The following is a 19,788-nucleotide window of genomic DNA, read 5'->3' on the forward strand; positions in this document are numbered from 1 at the left end:
GCTTTACAATGGTGTGTTAGTTTCTGCTTTATAACAAAGTGAATCAGTTATACATATACATATGTCCCCATATCTCTTCCCTCTTGCATCTCCCTCCCTCCCACCCTCCCTATCCCACCCCTCTAGGTGGTCACAGAGCACCGAGCTGATCTCCCTGTGCTATACGGCTGCTTCCCACTAGCTATCTATTTTACATTTGGTAGTAAATATATGTCCATGCCACTCTCTCATTTCGTCCCAGCTTACCCTTCCCCCTCCCCATGTCCTCAAGTCCATTCTCTACATCTGTGTCTTTATTCCTGTCCTGCCCCTAGGTTCTTCAGAACCTTTTTTTTTTTTTTTTTTTTTTTAGATTCCATATATATGTGTTAGCATACGGTATTTGTTTTTCTCTTTCTGACTCCCTTCACTCTGTATGACAGACTCTAACTCCATCCACCTCATTACAAATAACTCAATTTCATTTCTTTTTTATGGCTGAGTAATATTCCATTGTATATAGGTGCTATATCTTCTTTATCCATTCGTCTGTCAATGGACACTTAGGTTGCTTCCATGTCCTGGCTGTTGTAAATAGCGCTGCAATGAATATTGTGGTACATGACTCTTTTTGAATTATGGTTTTCTCAGGGTATACGCCCAGTAGTGGGATTGCTGGGTCGTATGGTCACCTCTGTACAAGCTTGTCTGTAAGATTCATGCTCTAAAATACTGAAGACAAGTGCCGTATCAATACCTTCAACTTGTGATTCCCCATTCAGCAACCTCAGATTTGTTATCTGGATCTAACAGTTCCCCTGTCACTCTGTACCTTAGCCATTGCCTGAAGTTGGCATGTGCATTAAAAATTGTGCACCAATGGAAAATTTAAGGTTTCTAGGTATAAATGAGTTTGTGGGTAAAATGTTTGGGGAATTTTTATTCATTCATGAATCACCTTATTACTTAAATCCTTAAGTTTGGTTACCTGTGAAGCATATGAAATTAGTTGTTTACTTAATCATTGGCAAGAACTGTTTCAGAAAAGTAGCTGGAATTTTCAAGGAACTTTTTTTTTCTTGATTCAGAGAGGATGTTGATTATCAATCTGCAACTACTCTGCAGGATAATCCTTTGATACTATATAAAGGGCTTTTAGAAACCCAGAAATATCACCAATAATTTATTTTTCCATTCTGCTGCAAAAATAACCATGCTATGTGGCAAGAGGAGCTGGTCCTAAACCTAGGAGGTTTATTGTCTCAGAACATTCATGATAATGTTACACTGGAAAGAGCAGATAGTATTTCATCAGTGTTGGGCTGTAACAGATGTGAAGAGAAAGGAGATTGAGAAGTAACATTTGATGTTTTCAGCCACGGTTGTGATTATTAAATTCGAAAAGACAGAAAAGTAAGTCAGGAGATTTGAGAAATACATTGAATTCTGCCACGTTTTTAAGTCAAGTAACTTAACTTCATCTGTAAAATAGAATCACTACTTGGCTCCTGTAATTCTTTGGTTGCCCTTTGAATATTCCTTTGTCCTAATTTTCTCTTTCTTCTAAGGTACTTGGTGATGGTGGTAGGAGTTTCATCCATCCATAGCAGCAAAAAGGGGGTTGGGCTGGGGAAAGTAGAGTCCATATGTTTTAAGTCTCTACCCTCCATGAAGGACAAACTTGCTTTTCCTCTTTTGTATTGTTTACTATATTAGAAAATGCAGAGTGAGGAGTCAGTGCAGAAAGGAAAGGTGAGAAATAATGCTTTTTTATTCCTGGTTGGTGATGAATAAAGTAAAATCACTCAGCTGCATTTGGATTTGAAGTAGAACTTATATAGGAAATGTGTAAATTTTGTGTGTCTTTCTGATAGTAAAATCATACTTATTTAAAATAAGAGTGTCAGGGATAACAGATCTGGAATTAATTGAGTTTAGATTATCTGAAACTTTAGAGTATGATGTCTAAACTCAGATATATACCTGAGTTATGGGGTGGGTTGAATTTGATAAAGAATGTGTTAATAACTTGTTGCTAGACATCAAATCTAAGAGAGAAATTTTTTTTTTTTTTTTGCTTGCTTTTTCATTCATTTGTTGGTTAGCTAACATATATTGAGAGCCTCCTGTGTGCCCGGGTGTGTTGAGGGACTTGGAGTTGGTGGGAGAGACAGATCTGTAATCTGCGTTACAGGACAGAGATGCCGGTGGAGAGGTGAGCAGCAGTCTGGCTGGCAGAAGCCTGGGCTGTTTGCCTGCCCGTCCCTCTGTCCATGCAGCTGTTTCATGTTGCCCAGCCTTTTCTTCTCCTTGTTCACTGCTCAGTTTTAGCTGAGACTTCTTCCCTTACCAGAATGGCCTGGGAGCCCTCTTTTAAGTATGTGGGCCACAGTTAGGAAGTGAGTCTGAGCCCAACTTTCACAAACACATTAGGTCCCAGTTTTCTGTGTGCAGCAGCTCACTCAGGTAATCCAGATTTGCACGCTACCTGCATGCACGCGGGCTCACGTGTGTCCACATGCAGTCTGTTCTGCCCGCATCTGGGGTCATCACTGGCCATTGGGGCAGCCTGTTAAAATTTTTCTTTTGCCTCCTACCATTGAAGCTCTTTTGATTCTTGTTGTTTGCAGCCCAGAAGACGTAGAAGGAGAGAGTTTTAGGAACTGAGGAGTTTGTTAAAATTCCTGTGGAGCATTTCAGTTCAGTAAGGAGAAGAACTACCTTCTCTGTTAACCACGAGAAAGGATCATCAAAACATAAGTGTTTTTAAGATGTCCATTTTAGTTCTTGGACTCAAAATTGCACCCCACCTCCCTCCCCCACCACTTCCCCCCATAGCTCTCTGACCTTGTGTGCATTAGCTTAACTTTACTGAGCTTCATTCCTTTTCTCTCTCAAATGGGGATAATTGTATTTGCCTCCCAGGGTTGTTGGGAAGATTTAGTGAGGTGGTAATATTAATAGTAGTAATTGCTAGGTAAGGTTTATCTATTATGTATCAGTTACTGTTCCAGGACCTTAACATGTTGTTGCCTTATTTCAGGTAGAAGATATTAAAGCAGAGCAGCAGGTATTCAATAAATATTGTTTGTATCTTGACTCCTTTCACATCTCTTAATAACCTATTTCTAACAGTTCATTATTTACATATTTATTTCGCAGCATACCTAACTCCTGTATGATTCTGTACATAATGAAAACTTGGGAGTATAGACCAGAATGAAAATCTGGTTCTGCAGTTGAACTAGTTGTACGTTTTAATCATGCTGTGCCTTGGTTTTCTCATGTACAACGGGATGCTAATATCTAGTTCTCCAGTAGTTAAGGAAGTCACATGAGATAACAGGTGACAAGCAGCTGGTGGACCACAGGCACTGGCTGTGCCTTGCTTTCTCCTCTCCCTCCCTGCTGCTCCCATTAGCTCTCCCTCTTGCTCTTGTCCCCAGGCTGTCTCATTTTGTTTTAACGGTTCTCTTGGTCATACTTCTAAAAACACTGGTGTAAGGAAGGCATACATTCTCTCGGTTTAACCTTTTGTGCCTCATTTTCTAGCCTCTCATCCATGTGTATAAGCCACAGGATAACAAAGGATACTAGGCACATAGAGGTTCCTCAGTAAATACTTATCGAGTAGAATAAAAGGACATGATAAAGATTCAAACTAGCTGCTGTTTGCCATCAAGCTTTCTTCCTTAGCTAGAGGAAGGTGGCTGGGTTTTAGACCAGGAGAATAAATGCATTACTTTTTGAAGAGAGGTTTTTTTTGTTTTTTGCGGTGCGGGGGGGCTTGTTTGCTTTGTTTTTTGTTTTTGTTTTAAGCAGACAAGAATGGTAGAACTTAAGATAGGAGGCTCTGATAGGTGGCATTTTAATTTGCTAAGGCCACCATAACAAAGTGTCACAGACTGGGCGGCTTAAACAACAGAAATTATTTCCTCACAGTTCCTCAGGCTGTCAGTTTGGTTTCTTTTAAGGCCTCTCTCGCTGGCTTGTTGATGGCCTTCTTCCTTTGCTGTCCTCACGTGGTCTTCCCTCTGCCTGTCTGTGTCCTAATTTCCTTTTCTTATATGGATATCAGTCATGTCTGATTAGGACCCACCCATATGACCTCATTTTACCATAATTACTTCATTAAGGGCCCTATCTCCAAATACAGTCACATGCTGAGGTACTGGGGGTTAGGACATAAATATATGAATTGGTGCGGGGCAGGGAGGAGGACACATAATTCAGTCCATAACAGGTGGCAACCTTGAGGACCTAGCACAATGATGTTTTCCAAGGATCTGTGCTCTCTGGAGAAGGTGAGTGTTCCGTTGAGTCACAGGGCTAGAAAAAAATCTAGATGAAGAATACTTGGTTTTCATTTCTGAAAAAACAGTACTTTGTTCTGATTTCTGAATGGAACTCACTAGGACTCAATCTAATTTTTCTCTTTATTTTTAGGCTAACTAGACAAATCTTAATGTTTACCACCTAGTTTTTCCCCACTTTTGAATATCCAGTGCTTGGCTCATAGTATGTATCAGGAAATAGTTGTTGAATTGAATACAGGTGATTTGTCTGCCTCTGGACATTGTCCCAATTTCATTCACCCCAAAAGGAAATGAATTGTCTTTTCCATGGTCATTTATGAAGACTAAAGGCACATTTTTATTGTCTCAGTATTTTTAGACTGAACTCTTTCTGATGTCTGAATTCTTCTGCTACAGTAATATATTTCTTTATGAACCGTATTTTTTAAACAAAGAATGTTATTGCCACCGTTTCCTGAGTTGCTTATTATTTTGTGCATTATTATCGCTCCTCAGACTTTCTTATTCTTTGGAGGATCATAGGCATAATTTCCTTAGACATAGATCAAAACTGCATTTGACAATTAAATATGCTACAGTTTGTGTTATGGAAGAACAATAAACAAAATACTCAGTACAAATTTTTTTTTTTTAATTTTATTTATTTATTTATTTATGGCTGAGTTGGGTCTTCGTTTCTGTGCGAGGGCTTTCTCTAGTTGCGGCAAGCGGGGGCCACTCTTCATCGTGGTGCGCGGGCCTCTCACTGTCGCGGCCTCTCTTGTTGCGGAGCACAGGCTCCAGACGCGCAGGCTCAGTAGTTGTGGTTCGCGGGCCTAGTTGCTCCGCGGCATGTGGGATCTTCCCAGACCAGGGCTCGAACCCGTGTCCCCTGCACTGGCAGGCAGACTCTCAACCCCTGCGCCACCAGGGAAGCCCCTCAGTACAAATTTTTTGATTTTTGTTTCTGATTATTTCAGAATATTTCATTTCGTAAAAATATTTTTAGTCATAAGGTAGGCTTTGATTGGCTAAGGAGCAGGTTTCCAAAAGTATCCCATCACACATGTACATGTAAATAGACTTCTTTCACAAATAACACAGAGTAATTTAAGATAATTAAACATGGGACTATCAAACAGTTTTCATATATGCAGGCAGTCTGTGGTTTCAAGAAGCTACTTAGTTCTCTAACTGGAAATCCATTTTTGGTGAATAGTAATTTATACTTCAGATTTATTAATTTTTGTAATTAGTGGAAATATTTATTCTTATAAAATGTAGGAGTAAAAAGATAATGTTTCATCTCTGTATCTCTTTTATTTTTGTTTTTTTTTTTTCCCCTTGACTGGAATTCTTAACTTTTGTTAGTGCTTTTTGCCCAACTTTTTTTTTTAAGCACTTTAACAAGTCAGAAACTATATGATGAAATGAAAGTGATTTCTCTTCATTGTTAACTACCGCTGTTTACAAGCCCAGGGTTGTTCTTCTTATTTAGTGAGAGCCCTGTTCTTCTTGTACTACCTCAGTCAAGTCTGTATAAGCTGCTTGATCACTGGAAGTTTTACGTTGACTGAAATAATGAAGGTTGTAAGCTTCTAGAAAACAAACACTTTGCTTCTGTGGCCCTTCCATTGTCTAGCACAGGATTGAAAGAAGGTTGTATGAAAGAGGGACATCTGGAATATGCCTTACTTTTTTCTTAATAGCTAGTGGTAGGGCGGAGGGAAAGAAGACACTATAGAATAATGCATGTTTATATCAGATGGTAAGAAAAACCCATATTTATACTAAAATTATAAAAAATGTGCTACCATATTCATGCTCTGCATGTTAGACAAGATAGAAGATGCTTGAAATAAACAAATGGGACCTAATCAAACTTATAAGCTTTTGCACAGCAAAGGAAACCATAAACAAAACAAAAAGACAACCTCTGGAAGGGGAGAAAATATTTGTAAATGACGCAACCTATAAGGGCTCGATTTCCAAAATATACACACAGCTCATACAACTCAATAACAATAACAACAACAAAAAACAAACAAACAAAAACCCAATCAAAAAATGGGCAGAAGACCTAAATAGACATTTCTCCAAAGAAGACATACAGATGGACAATAGGCACATGAAAAGATGTTCAACATCACTAATTGTTAGAGAAATGCAAATCAAAACTACAAAGAGGTATCACCTCACACTGGTCAGAATGGCCATCATTAAAAAGTCTAAATAACAAATGCTGGAGAGGGTGTGGAGAAAAGGGAACCCTCCTACACGGTTGGTGGGAATGTAAATTGGTGCAGCCACTATGGAAAACAGTATGGAGGTTCCTTAAGAAACTAAAAATAGAGTTGCCATATGATCCAGCAATCCCACTGCTGGGCATATATCTGGAGAAAACTGTAATTCGAAAAGATACATGGGCCCCAGTGTTCATAGTAGCACTATATACAGTAGCCAAAACATGAAATCAACCTAAATGTCCATCGACAGATGAATGGATAAAGATGATGTGGTATATATTACAGTGGAATACTAGTCAGCCCCCCCAGAAAAAAGGATTGAAATAATGCCATTTGCAGCAACATGCCTGGACCTAGAGATTATCATACTAAGTGAAGTAAGCCAGACAAAGACAAATATCGCATGATATCTCTTATATGTGAAATCTAAAATAGGATACAAATAAACTTACTTACAGAACAGAAGCAGACTCAGGCATAGAAAACAAACTTGTGGTTACCAAAGGGGAAAGAGGGGGTGGTGGAGGAGGGATAAATTAGGGCTTTGGGATTAGCAGATACAAACTATTGTGTTGACCAAAAAGTTCGTCCGGTTTTCCCATAAGCTGGCTCGAGTAGCACTTAGTTGTCTTTAACTTCATTCAAAATAATGTTAGATTGTATTGTGACGGCTGTCATATCAGCGTGCATTAAAAAAAAAAAACTTATCAAAATTGGTGAATTTTTGCATAGCCATTTTAATATTGAAGTTGGAAGAAAAAGCAACATTGTCAGCATATTATGCTTTATTATTTCAAGAAAGGTAAAGATGCAACTTAAACGCAGAAAATTTGTGCAGTGTATGGAGAAGGTACTGTGACTGATCGAACGTGTCAAAAGTGGTTTGCGAAGTTTCGTGCTGGAGATTTCTCGCTGCACGGTGTTCCACTGTCGGGTAGACCAGTTGAAGTTGAAATCGATCAAATAGAAACATTAATTGAAAACAATCAACGTTATACCACGTAGGAAATAGCTGACATACTCAAAATATCTAAATCAAGCATTGAAAATCATTTGCACCAGCTTGGCTATGTGAATCGCCTTGATGTTTGGGTTCCACATAAATTAAGTGCAAAAAACCTTCTTGACCATATTTCCTCATGGGATTCTCTACTGAAACGTAACGAAAATGTTCTGTTTTTAAAACAAATTGTGACAGGCAGTGAAAAGTGGATACTGTACAATAATGTGGAGCAGAAGAGATGGTGGGGCAAGCGAAATGAGCCACCACCAACCGCACCAAAGGCCGGTCTTCATCCAAAGAAGGGGATGTTGTATATATGGTGGGATTGGAAGGGAGTCCTCTATTATGAGGTCCTTCCAGAGAACCAAAGGATTAATTCCAATAAGAACTGCTCCCAAGTAGACCAACTGAAAGCAGCACCTGATGAAAAGCATCTGGAATTAGTCAAGAGAAAATGCAGAATCTTCCATCAGGATAATGCAAGACTGCATGTTTCTTTGATGACCAGGCAAAAACTGTTACAGCTTGGCTGGGAAGTTCTGATTCATCCTCCGTATTCACCAGACATTGCACCTTCGGATTTCCATTTATTTCGGTCTTTACAAAATTCTCTTAATGGAAAAAATTTCAGTTCCTTGGAAGACTGTAAAAGGCACCTGGAAAAGTTCTTTGCTCAAAAAATAAAAAGTTTTGGGAAGATGGAATTATGAAGTTGCCTGAAAAATGGCAGAAGGTAGTGAAACAAAACAGTGAATACGTTGTTCAATAAAGTTCTTGGTGAAAATGAAAAATGTCTTTTATTTTTACTTAAAAACCAAAGGAACTTTTTGGCCAACCCAATGCTATATCTAAAATAGGTAAGCAACAAGGTCCTACTGTATAGAACTGGGAACTATATTCAATATCCTGTAATAAACTATAATGGAAAGAATACATATATGCGCATATGTATAACTGAATCACTGCTGTACAACAGAAACTAACACAACATTGCAAATCAACTATAATTCGATAAAGAAAAAAAGCAGAAGATGCTTTGATGATAATTATTAGTGTATACGTTAGAATTTCTAGTGTCATGGTTTAAGCACCATTTAACTTATACCTGTAACTTAGCAGCCTAAATGAGGCTAATGTGATTAACTTGCCAAGGCCAGGAAGAGGTTACATTTAATAAAGAATATGTAAAAAGCTACATCCTGAGCTTTAGTAGGGAGTATGACTCAGAATCTTAATTTTAAGGAGTTAATATTGCTTTATTAATAAACTATTAACATAGTAGTTAATTCTGAAGCTATTATATTAGTAGGTTCATTAATAAAGATTTTTTTCTTAACATAAAGATTAATGGCTATTAAGTAAAATTAAACCTATCTTGTTCACTGAAGTACAGACTAATGTTGATAAACTTGCCATTTTGTCTCAAACACTATTTTAAAAAACAAAGCTTAGTATAATTTTTTTATTAGAATGCTTTAGACATGATTAAGTCATTTTATTTTGGCCTATAATCAGCCTCCTGAGATGTAATGAGAAGTCTATTTCAATACACAAGTTTAATTTTCAGTTTTTTTTTTTTTTTTTTTTTTAAACAAAATTTCCTATTAATGTATGTACCTGATTGTCTTAAGCTAGATTAGGCCATCTGGTCTCTTTGGAAGCCTGGTTCCGGCTTCCGAGTTTACTCTTGTGGCATCATTGTCCCCTTCTTTGCAGGGCCCTAATGCAGGGGCCATGCTCTCACCTGTCCCAGCCCTACCAGTTCTTTGAGGTCCCTAAAGCCTGCTCTGATTCTGCCATTTCATGCTCTTGTTCTCTGTACCCCACAGCTTTACCTTTGGATTATGGTTTCTGTTGTATTTTTTCTTATCTTGTGTCTCAACAAAATTGTTTGCTCCTAGAGCAGGTAGCATGCAGTTGGCCACAGAGGCAATAAATATTGGCTTTGCACTGCCTTATGTTACCTTTCTTGGTTGAATTTTTAAAAAATCATTTGAAGAAAGTATAGATAGAATGTTGATTCGCTCACCCTGCGCACAGCAGGTCCCCGGTCGTAATGTCTCCTTCACAACATTCGGTACATCGTCAGGACATCTTGGGAGCAAAGGTGTCCTCGATTCAGGATTGCTCAAGTGTTTGAAGGGTTGGGATCCCTCATTTCATCCACAACCTTGGTTCCAGATTAAATGGCCTTTAGGTACTATTATGGGTTCTGAAGTTAATGTTACCTTGGTTTCCTAAAGCCCCAGTGTCATGGAACTGTGCTTGCTAAAGCAGGAATGGGGTTGGGTGTTACGGGGCAGACGTGGAAGCTCAGCCCTCTAAGGCGTATTTACGTGGCCCGGAAAGTCTCTTCTTTCTGGAAAACCACCAGCTAAAATTCATTGAACTAGTTGAATTAGAGAATCAGAATTCAACATGCACTAATTTTTTTTTTTTTTTCCTATGGAGGAGAGAAGATTAAAGTTAAGGAGGGAAGTAATTAAATACCATATACATTCACAGGATATTTACTAATAATACATACTACATTCTTTCTGCTGTTTTCTTCAGGTGATTGAAGACAATACTGGAGTCCGCCGGGTGGTGGTCACACCCCAGTCTCCTGAGTGCTACCCCCCAAGCTACCCCTCGGCCATGTCTCCAACCCATCACCTACCCCCCTACCTGACTCACCACCCGCATTTTATTCATAACTCACACACAGCTTACTACCCACCTGTTACTGGACCTGGAGATATGCCGCCTCAGTTTTTTCCTCAGCATCATCTTCCCCCTACAATATACGGCGAACAAGGTGAGTAGATTGCTGGCATCGGGAGCTGTTGGAACTGGTTACAACATTTAAGTAGCTTAAGAGAGCCAGTGAGCAGCTTTGTTTCCTCTGTAATGAACATGGTAGAGGAGGTTCTATCTGCTGTATAAAGCTCATGGGAAATTCCTAACTTTCTTTGTCCTGAATTGTGTCTTGCAACTCTTTCTTTCTTTATATGTTTTCAAATTCTGCCCTCATCCCACCCCACAGAGAGCAGGTAGTGGGAGAGCCACTTCTTATTTCAGAAAAGAGGCAGTAACCTATCATATGTTCCCATGTCCTGATAACATATTTTTATGTGAGCGTGGCCCAAGACAGAACTGCAGCACATTATTTCTTAGGCATCCATATGGTCTAGCAGTAGAAGGGAACTTACAAAGGGTTTTGTGCCCCTTTTCCAGTGATAGAAGACTGCGAGGTCTTGGTAAACTTTAGGTTTCTTGGACGCTCTGTTGCAATCTTGGCGAACTCAAAATCCCCTGACTGTTGATGTGGTCTTCCTGAACGCTGTTTTTAGTTTAAGAATAGCCATCAGTGCAGCCACAGTTTCACTGGTTGTTAGGCAAATATTTACCTTGAAATGAATAAGAGTCTCAGAGATACCGACATTATTTCTTTTTAGTTTTGACCTTGGTGTTGGTTTAGTCTAAAGCCCTTCTCTATCAAAATGGATACTAAGAAACCAGATAAGTGAGGATAAAATTAGACTTCAACCTCTAGGACTTTGCAAAGGGATTTTCTTCTGTGTCTGACTATGAATTGAAGTGTTTTATTGTTTCAAACACTTATTACATTGGTTTACAGATAAATTGTATGAGAAATGCCTGTTAGTTTTGGAGGAAGTTATCACCTTACTTTCTCTCATCAATTATATATATGTGTGTGTGTGTGTGTGTGTGTGTGTGTGTGTGTGTGTGTGTGTGTGTATGCTTCCCCTTGTATGTTTATATCACATTGGAATATTTTCTTATTAACAAAAGAAAAATTTGAGATGGGTATTTTAAGTGAAATACCCTGTATCCTGTTGTAACTTAGGGATAGCATTTGATTTTTTGTAGTTGTAGTAGTAGTAGTTAGAAAGAAATTTAATATAATTCAAAAGGATCAGGTGCTATTATAATGGGGTATGGAGAGATGATAGCAAAAGACGAAATCAATACTTTAATTGCATGGAGGCATCAATAACTTCCTATTGCTAAAGTCTTTTTGCCTAGTAGCATAACACTCCAAAACATCAGAGACTGGCTGGGCATGTTCCATGAAAACATTTTGATAAAAACTGAAAAACTTCAGTTAATTAAGTGTAGTTTTTTAAAAAGTATTCAGTACTCTGACACAGTACACATTAAGTATTTGAGCATTTGTCAGAGTTTTCTGGTTGGGTCTGAGCTTAATGACAGTGTGAAAAACCTTGCCTACTGACTCATTGCTTGATGAAGAGTGTCTGACCAGCCTTATTTCAGCAGTCTTTTAGTAGGATGCCACGCAGTTACTGTTTTGTGAATGGTGTCCTCTGTAATTTTACACAACAGTACGATTGAAGTCATCATTAGAATTAAGCAAAAAGAGAAATTATACTGTCTTCATTGAATAGGGTATTTTGGTTTAATTTCATTAAAATAACACAGAGCAATAATGTAAAATAAAAGTGCCTTCATTGATTCCAAATTAAAGAAAGCAGAAAACAAAAATCCTTTGCTTTATAAATAAAAAGCCTTTTATATATTGTCTTACCTTAGTTCTCAGTGTGCATACACCTAAAAGCAATTTAAACATTTAATTTCCCAAACCATGTGAGTTTAAAAAGTTCTTGACATTTTAAAATATTATTCTATCAGTACCCATGGTGAATATTTTAAGTCTCAAGTGTAATGCATTGTGATATTTAAAGCCTTTTTACCATTCTTTTTGTATGTTTAGACATAATTTATTTGGGCATGCACTTTTTGAATAGGATTGTGTTTCTCTAGTGCAGATTGGTTATCTTGTAAAGATTTGCTTTTTAAAGGTCTTCCTCAAGCTATGTGAACAGAAAGAAAATGAAAAGTGGAGCTTTACCATTGAACAATTGGAACATTAGTCATTAAGTTATATAGGGTGACCATACATTCCTGGTGTGCCTAGGACAGTACTGGTTTAGGTCTCGTGTCAAGAGAAATAATTAGAAATGCTCCCTAATCACTCTCAGAAATACTCAGATTTGGATGGTAATTTATATGGTCACTCTGTGCATGTGGGGCCTTTTTTCTTATAAACATGTAAGGACCCAGTGTCTGTGTTATACATTACCATTTTTATTAATGTCTAAATAGAACTTTTAATTGCTTAAAAAATTTAAATTTAAAATAAATGTTTTCCCCTAAGATCATGAGATTATTTTGCAGGCTCCCATTTTCTTTTGAGCCATGTAAAAATATGGATAGTGAAGCCAGGTGACATTCTACTAGTCAGTTTGTCTTGCCTCCTGATTACCCCAAAATACTAGTTTATGACTGTAGATTATTATGCTTGCCACCAGGTTGCAGAGGTGGCTTATATTTATCACTACAAGATCTCCTTGAACATTTCCCCTGATTCTGTGAGCTTTGATTATTTTTAATGGAAATTTCTCATCTCTTCATTTTAGTAGGTTTTGTTCAAATGTTGGCTCTTCTAGATGGCACAAATAACTCCTTATATTCTAGTTGCTATATACTTTCTGATAGAAATGCTATTCTGTCTGTAAGGATAAGCATACTTTCAAGTATCTTGATTCTAAGAACACATTACTTAAGGGGGTATTTTATTTGTTAATTCTAACTTTTTTTGTATGTTGCAACTACTAAAAACAACCGACAGGCAAAATCAAGCTTAGTTATCTATTCAACTGAAATATGAACTCTTGGTGGACAGTTACCCTTCTTCAGTATTTCCCATAATTTCTGGAACATTTCTGAACATACAGTATAGTTTTTTAATGATTAATTATTCCTTTATTGGTTAGAAATGAATGGGAATATTTTAAACATGTATACTATGTGTATCGCTTTTATACTGTATTTAGTAATATGTTAAACTTCTTCCTTCAGGCGTCAGGTCATTTGACCCTGTAATAATTTGTTATTGGAAACGTAGACTGAGCTTGCATTTGTCATAATCATCATTTTAGAAATTATACCACTCTATGGAATGTCGAGTTATATCACCCGAGAAGACCAGTACAGCAAGCCTCCGCACAAAAAGCTGAAAGACCGCCAGATTGACCGCCAGAATCGCCTCAACAGCCCTCCTTCTTCGATCTACAAGAGCAACTGCACAACCGTGTACAACGGCTACGGGAAGGGCCACAGTGGTGGTGGCAGCGGAGGCGGGGGAGGTGGCGGCGGTGGGCCGGGCGTTAAGAAAACAGAGCGGCGAGCAAGAAGCAGTCCGAAGTCAAGTGACGCAGACTTGCAAGGTAATGTCCGAAGACGTTTGCCATGAAACGCCGAGTTTTATGTCAAGGTGTTGCATGGCACTTGGTCTTTCTGCTAGGAGTGATAGGGTAGACCTTCTCTTATCTTTTGCTTAGCAAGGACAGGATATTATATCAGCTCTTTTCTATTACTACTTCATGGCAGAAGTGTTACTTCTTCGGTCACACGTACTGTGTCATGTTCTACTTAATCTCAGTAACAAGTACCTGAAAGTGTTTTCACGTTAGCTTACTTCCGTTGTTTCATTCTAAGTAGACAAATGTGGAAGAGATCCTAAGTAAAACAGGTAAACTTTCTAAGACGTGTAGGGCTAGTTTAAATCTCAAAATAATTATACCTGATCAAACCAGATGTAATTACTTCCATACTGTAGTGAAATTTATCATCATGTAATGGAATATATTTCTGTCTCCCTCATCAGTTATTGTTTTCAATGCCACCTTTGGCATCCTGAATGAAGTATTCATAGACCAAGGATGAGAAGGAAGAATTAGGGGTACCACATAGATAGAGAGACATCAATTCAAAAGGGCATTTGTTTCTTTGTAGATTAGTCTTGTGGCTGTAGATCAATTAATTTGGGAAGAAGGTGCATGTGCTTTAAATGAAGCTTTTAGGTAAGACTTAGACACAACCTGTTCTTATGCCACAGGAGTTAAAAACAGAAGCTTTTTATATAGGCATATGTAGAAGGCTGACTTAAGGGAAGCAAAAGAAGAACATTTTGATAAGCTAGGTGAGATAACAGATAGAAATAAACAAAGACATGTGAAAGACAAGGTAAGAACGGATTATAACACTATTAAATACACTCCTTCCTTATTGGACCTCATCCAGGTAGAAACCGGCATTGTGTTTGTGAATGAAAAAGACAGAATTAGTGTATGGTTGATTGTGTAGGGAAGACTGGCCTCTGTCAGGGCAGAGGAAAATTAGGTAAAACGAGACACTGGCATCAACATTTCCTCCCGTGTTGTTCACATGAGTGAACTGTAGCGCGAAAAAGAGTAATAGTAAGATACAGTGAAAAGTGAACAGTAATTTCTCTGAGATATATTATAGGTGCTTTTAATTTTGTTATTTATTCTTTTCTGTATTTTCCAAGTTTTATTTAATTACCATGCATTATTATTATAATTATTAAACAAAACATAAACAAGTATATAAGAGTGACCCAAGATTTAAGAGGCTTTTAAACAGCTCCTAGTGGAAAGTGCTGTGTCTGCCACATAAAATGATTTTTAGTCAAATAATACTATAATTTCTAAGTTTGAAATTCAGTTATTAGCAAGTTTTAATTTTAAATCATGGGCATTTAAGAGAGAATTCACACACAAAAAAATTAGAAATAGGTTTTCCTAAGGAGAATTTTAGTCTACAGAAAAGAGAAAAAGAATGTATAAGCTGTCTTCAGAGAGCTTATGAAGTTTGAACTACCTTGATTACTTGATTCATTCTTTAATACTTTTTGTTCTGCCTTGCATCAAAAAAGATTTAAGGCAGATGAAATAGATAAATATAATAGAGGCAGATAAAATAAATTTGAGTAAGATCTAAGAGGCAGAGAGACAATAAAAGAAGGGAAATAAGATGAAGCAGGGTTGAAATTAGCATACAAAATTAGTGTAGTTATGAATTACCTGGCAAAAGTAAACCTTCCTTATATATGCAATTATTTCCTTTTACATATACCTAAATGTGTAAGCTGCCCTATATTTTAATATTCTCATAGCTGTAAGAGAAGAAATGGATTTGCATTGAAATCAACGCTGAAATGTTTGCTAATGTACATATGTTTACAAGCATTTTGGCATTTTACATTATGACAGAGAGTATAATTATTCTGAACACCTTAAGCTCTTTGCTGTTGTGTAGAAAACATGTTATTGTGTTGGTAACAGTGAGATCTTTTTTCGCTATGGGCTTCTGGAAGTGTGTGTTTCACAATGAAAAGATTTAGAAAATATTTTTATTTCACCTTCAGTTCAAACTTGGTGTATTGTTCCTTTTCTCATCACAGTATTTGCCTACTCAAAATCACTCCAAGTGCTCTTCTCCACATGGTTTAGCCATGAAATATAGAATCAGATGGAGTATTATTTTATGTACTCTAGCACATTCCAATAAGGATCTGAGGGGGTTTACATGTTGGATAAAAAAATAACCATTTGCTGACATGAATTGAAAACTTACATCCTGACAAAAAAATACACATGGATGTTTGGAGCAGCTTTATTCATAATCGCCAAAACTTGGAAGCAACGAAGATGTCCTTCAGTAAGTAAATGGATAAATAAACTGGTTCATCCACACATGGAGTATTACTCAGCACTAAAAAGAATTGAGCTATCTAGCTATAAAAGACATGGAGCCACCTTAAATACATGTTACTAAGTGAAACAAGCCAGTCTGAAAAGGCTACATACTGTATGATTCCAGCTATCCAATAGGAAAAGGCAAAACTATGGAGGCAGTGAAAAGATTCATAGATGTCAGGGGTTGGGGGAGTGAGGAGTGAACAGGCAGAGCACAGAGGGTTTTTAGGGCAGTGAAACTACTCTGTCTGATACTGTAATGGTCGGTACATATCACATACATTGGTCAAAACCCATACAGTGTACAACACCAAGAGTTACATACACCCTAACGTAAACTATGGACTTATAATGGTGGCATGTCAGTGTAGGTTCATCAGTTGTAACAAATGTACTGCTCTGGCATGGACATGATAGGTGGGGCAGGCTCCGTGCATGTGGTGGGTGGGGTGTATATAAGGGCCTTCTTTGCATCTGCTCAGTTTTGCTCTGCAATTAAAACTGCTCTGAAAAGTAATCTATAAAAAAATAAATATCTGAGGAAACTGAGGACAAATAAGACGAAGACACGAGTAAGTTTGTACGTAAAGAATCCCGAAGAGTTGCTTGATGTAGGCCATCTATTTGGCTTTGAGCCTCCAGGTTGTCGAAGCAAAGAGGAAAACCTGAATCAGGTGGAATAGGTGAACAAAAGCACCTCTTGTTCCTGGAGTCCATTATGTTGTTCATAATGGTTCAGCCCCGTCTGCCTCAGAATGTGATTGTTGGCTGAAAGGATCCCAGAAGGCTTCTTCTGCCTTCTCGTACGTAAATGGCAACATTCTCCCAGGGTATCTTTTTGCTTGAATGTACTGCAACTGACTTCTGTACCCAGGAAGTAAGTTTCTCAAATAATTCTTGAGTTTACAGTGCCATCTGATTAATATGAAGCTACAGTTAATTCTAGTATGTTGATCTGTTTACATTCATATGTCGTTCGCACAAGATTAGGGTTTATACTTAACCATGACGTACAGGTTGTGGTATTTTTCTACATTCTACTTAAGATGCCCACATTTGCCAGAGGAGGCCAACTTTTAATCTCAGAATTCCCTAGTTTTTGAGGGAATCCACTTGAATTACTTACTGCCTTTCTACCACTTAGAAAATACAAATGTAAAAGGAAAAGGGCAAACTTCAAATTTGTACCTGGTCCTGTGATAAGCAAACAAATTATGTTAATCTAAACAAATAAATATATTAAAAAGATGGAGATTGATTAATTACTCTCTGGAATCTTGGTTCTCTTGTTTGTACTTCAGAAACACTGGTGGAACTTCCAAAAAATGCAGACCCCTAACCCTCATTTCAGACCTGCTAAACCAGAATCTCTTCACTTGATCTGGCTTCATGTTTTTTATTAAACTTCCACTGAGAATGATGGCCAGCAAGATAGAGAACTACTGTTCTGATATGAAGGATGGTCACAGAAGGTGTGGTTTGCTAGTTTGTATACGATGTGAGGTAGGAACTTTAGCTCACCACCCTCTCCCCACCTCCTAGGACTGTGTGTGGCACATAGTGTGTACTTAGTAAATATTTGTGGGATGAACCCTGTGTTCTTAACTGCCCTGTTCTCGAAAACAAGCCATCTGCTCTGCAGCCAACCCCTCCTTTCATTTACTGCTGGTACCTTCAGGAAAACAGCTTAGGCAGGACAAAGTCTATAGTACCATCAGGGAAATGTAGGATTCCAGTTTTCTTGTACTCCTTGGAGTTGATGGTGTGATGTGGGCAGAGAACAGTTGGGGCTTTGGTATCAGACACACTTGGCTTAGAAGCAGGTTTTGTCACTTGCTGACTATTTGCTTTTAGTATTCCCTGAATCTCTGTATCCTCATCTGTAAAATGGATATTTTAATTCCCAATATTAAATATTAAAAGTAGTCTATCTCGGTTCTTAACACCTCAGTATAATGGTCACCCTTGTTACTTGAATATTCTTATCATCTCCCCCCTGTAATCTTAGGATCAACTCTCATCAAGATATATGCCCTTCTCAAAACAAGTATCTCTATATGCCCCTGCGCCCCCTTCTCCCCCTCCCCCCATCCGATGCCGTCTCTCTTGCCTTCATGCCCTCACCCTGCAACTCCTTCCCCTGTAAGCCAGCAGTGGCTTCCTTCTGCTTAAACCCGTCTTCATTTTGAAAGCTCAACCCTGTACTCCTGGACCTCTACCTCTGAAAGTTGCATCCAGGCTCTCTGAGAGAGATTGCTACTGAGGTAAAAATATGCTGCCTACCCAGAGGTGCCAGATTTCACACATCTTCTCATCACCCCATCAGGGACACTTAAAGTTCCCAGTGAGCAAGAACTCTGGATACCCTCTTGGGGCATCCTTTCTAATGAACTCTGTCTTTGGCATCTCCTCATACATTTTTTAGAAACCTGAGTTAGGATTCCCTAAGCTCAGTCTGAGAAGGACCACCTTATGTTTTAAGAAATGGGATTATCCATCTTCCTCGCCATCCCATCCTCTGATTATGGCCGCAGCTACACCAGATCTGAACATGCTGTTCCCCTCCTTAAGGAACCTCCATGGTGGTCCCCATTGTCCAGAGTATAAAGTCTAAGCTGCTTGATGCTCACCTTCCCAAGTACTTTAGATTTCCCCACCAGCTGCCCAAAGTTTTGCCCTATTTCAAGAATATACCTCATCTTCTCTTCTTGGCTTTTCCTTCCAGTTCCTCTGCCTTGCACACTCCAACTCAGTCCTTCAGGAGCCAGCTCAAATGTCATCTCTTTCTGTGAAGCCTGTCTGTCTCGCCAAGGCATAATAATGGCAGATTGATTAGGGGAAAATATTTCAAGAAAATTTCCCTTCTCTTTCTTTCCCTTAACTAGCATTTGATTTTAGATCAGTGCCTGAGCACCATGTTCATAGTTGTTCAAGGACAGGATGACAGAATTTGTCCTTGTGTGCAGAATGTTGTGCAAGAAGAGCTGGGCCTTGAGCCTCTTCTGTGGCCCAAACCAAGTTAAGATTGTCATGTTCCTTTTATCACAGAGGCTACAGAAGTTTCTGTTGCTCTTCACTGAGTGAGAGGGAAGTTTCATCCTTCCATTTTATCCTTGGTAAAAACCGAAGCATATGATGTCAAGGAAGTTATTCAGAGGATACAGTTTTGTAACTGAAATCCCCTAGTTTTCAACCAGCGCTGTAGTCCCTGTGTCATATTGATATATCCTCAGAAAGGAGAGTTAGGTTATCTGCTAGTACTGTTTTAGAAATAATTATGTGAAGCCAGAGTGAAAAATGAAAACTTTGGTGAGGATCCACTGTCTGATAATATGAAAAGACTTCATATTGGGTTGGGTTGGGTGGGGGAAGGAGAGAAAGAAAGAACATCAAGAGTGTTTATAAGTCACAATCTCCAAACACCTTTTGTGTGTGTGTGTGTGAAAGTATTTTGTGTGTGCAGTTGATACTGCTGACCTTTACCTCATCTCTGGGTTTATCTTTTTCACTCATTACTTGAACATTTTAAAACCTTAATGGATTTGTAAGATAACAGTTGTTTGTGTTTTAGATTATGTGATACATAACAAGTCATTTCACTAGGCCTCAGTTTCCCTTTCAGTAAAATGAACAGGTGAGTTAAAGTTAGTGATTTTCAAAATCTTATCAATGAGCAGATC

The 19,788-nt window shown here is 38.3% G+C and overlaps 1 protein-coding gene across 4 annotated transcripts in view; it reads left to right on the forward strand.

Moving 5' to 3' along the window:
- Positions 1-19,788, forward strand: part of FNDC3B (fibronectin type III domain containing 3B) — a 350,111-nt gene that overhangs the window by 196,245 nt on the left and 134,078 nt on the right. For all 4 annotated transcript variants that reach the window (XM_059920533.1, XM_059920537.1, XM_059920536.1 and 1 more), the window contains exons 5-6: positions 10,077-10,320; positions 13,487-13,774. In XM_059920533.1, the coding sequence (XP_059776516.1) occupies positions 10,077-10,320; positions 13,487-13,774 (532 nt within the window). The remainder of the gene's footprint in view (positions 1-10,076; positions 10,321-13,486; positions 13,775-19,788) is intronic.

Source organism: Balaenoptera ricei, chromosome 4 (assembly GCF_028023285.1).
Source record: "Balaenoptera ricei isolate mBalRic1 chromosome 4, mBalRic1.hap2, whole genome shotgun sequence".
Classification (NCBI taxonomy): Eukaryota; Metazoa; Chordata; class Mammalia; order Artiodactyla; family Balaenopteridae; genus Balaenoptera; species Balaenoptera ricei.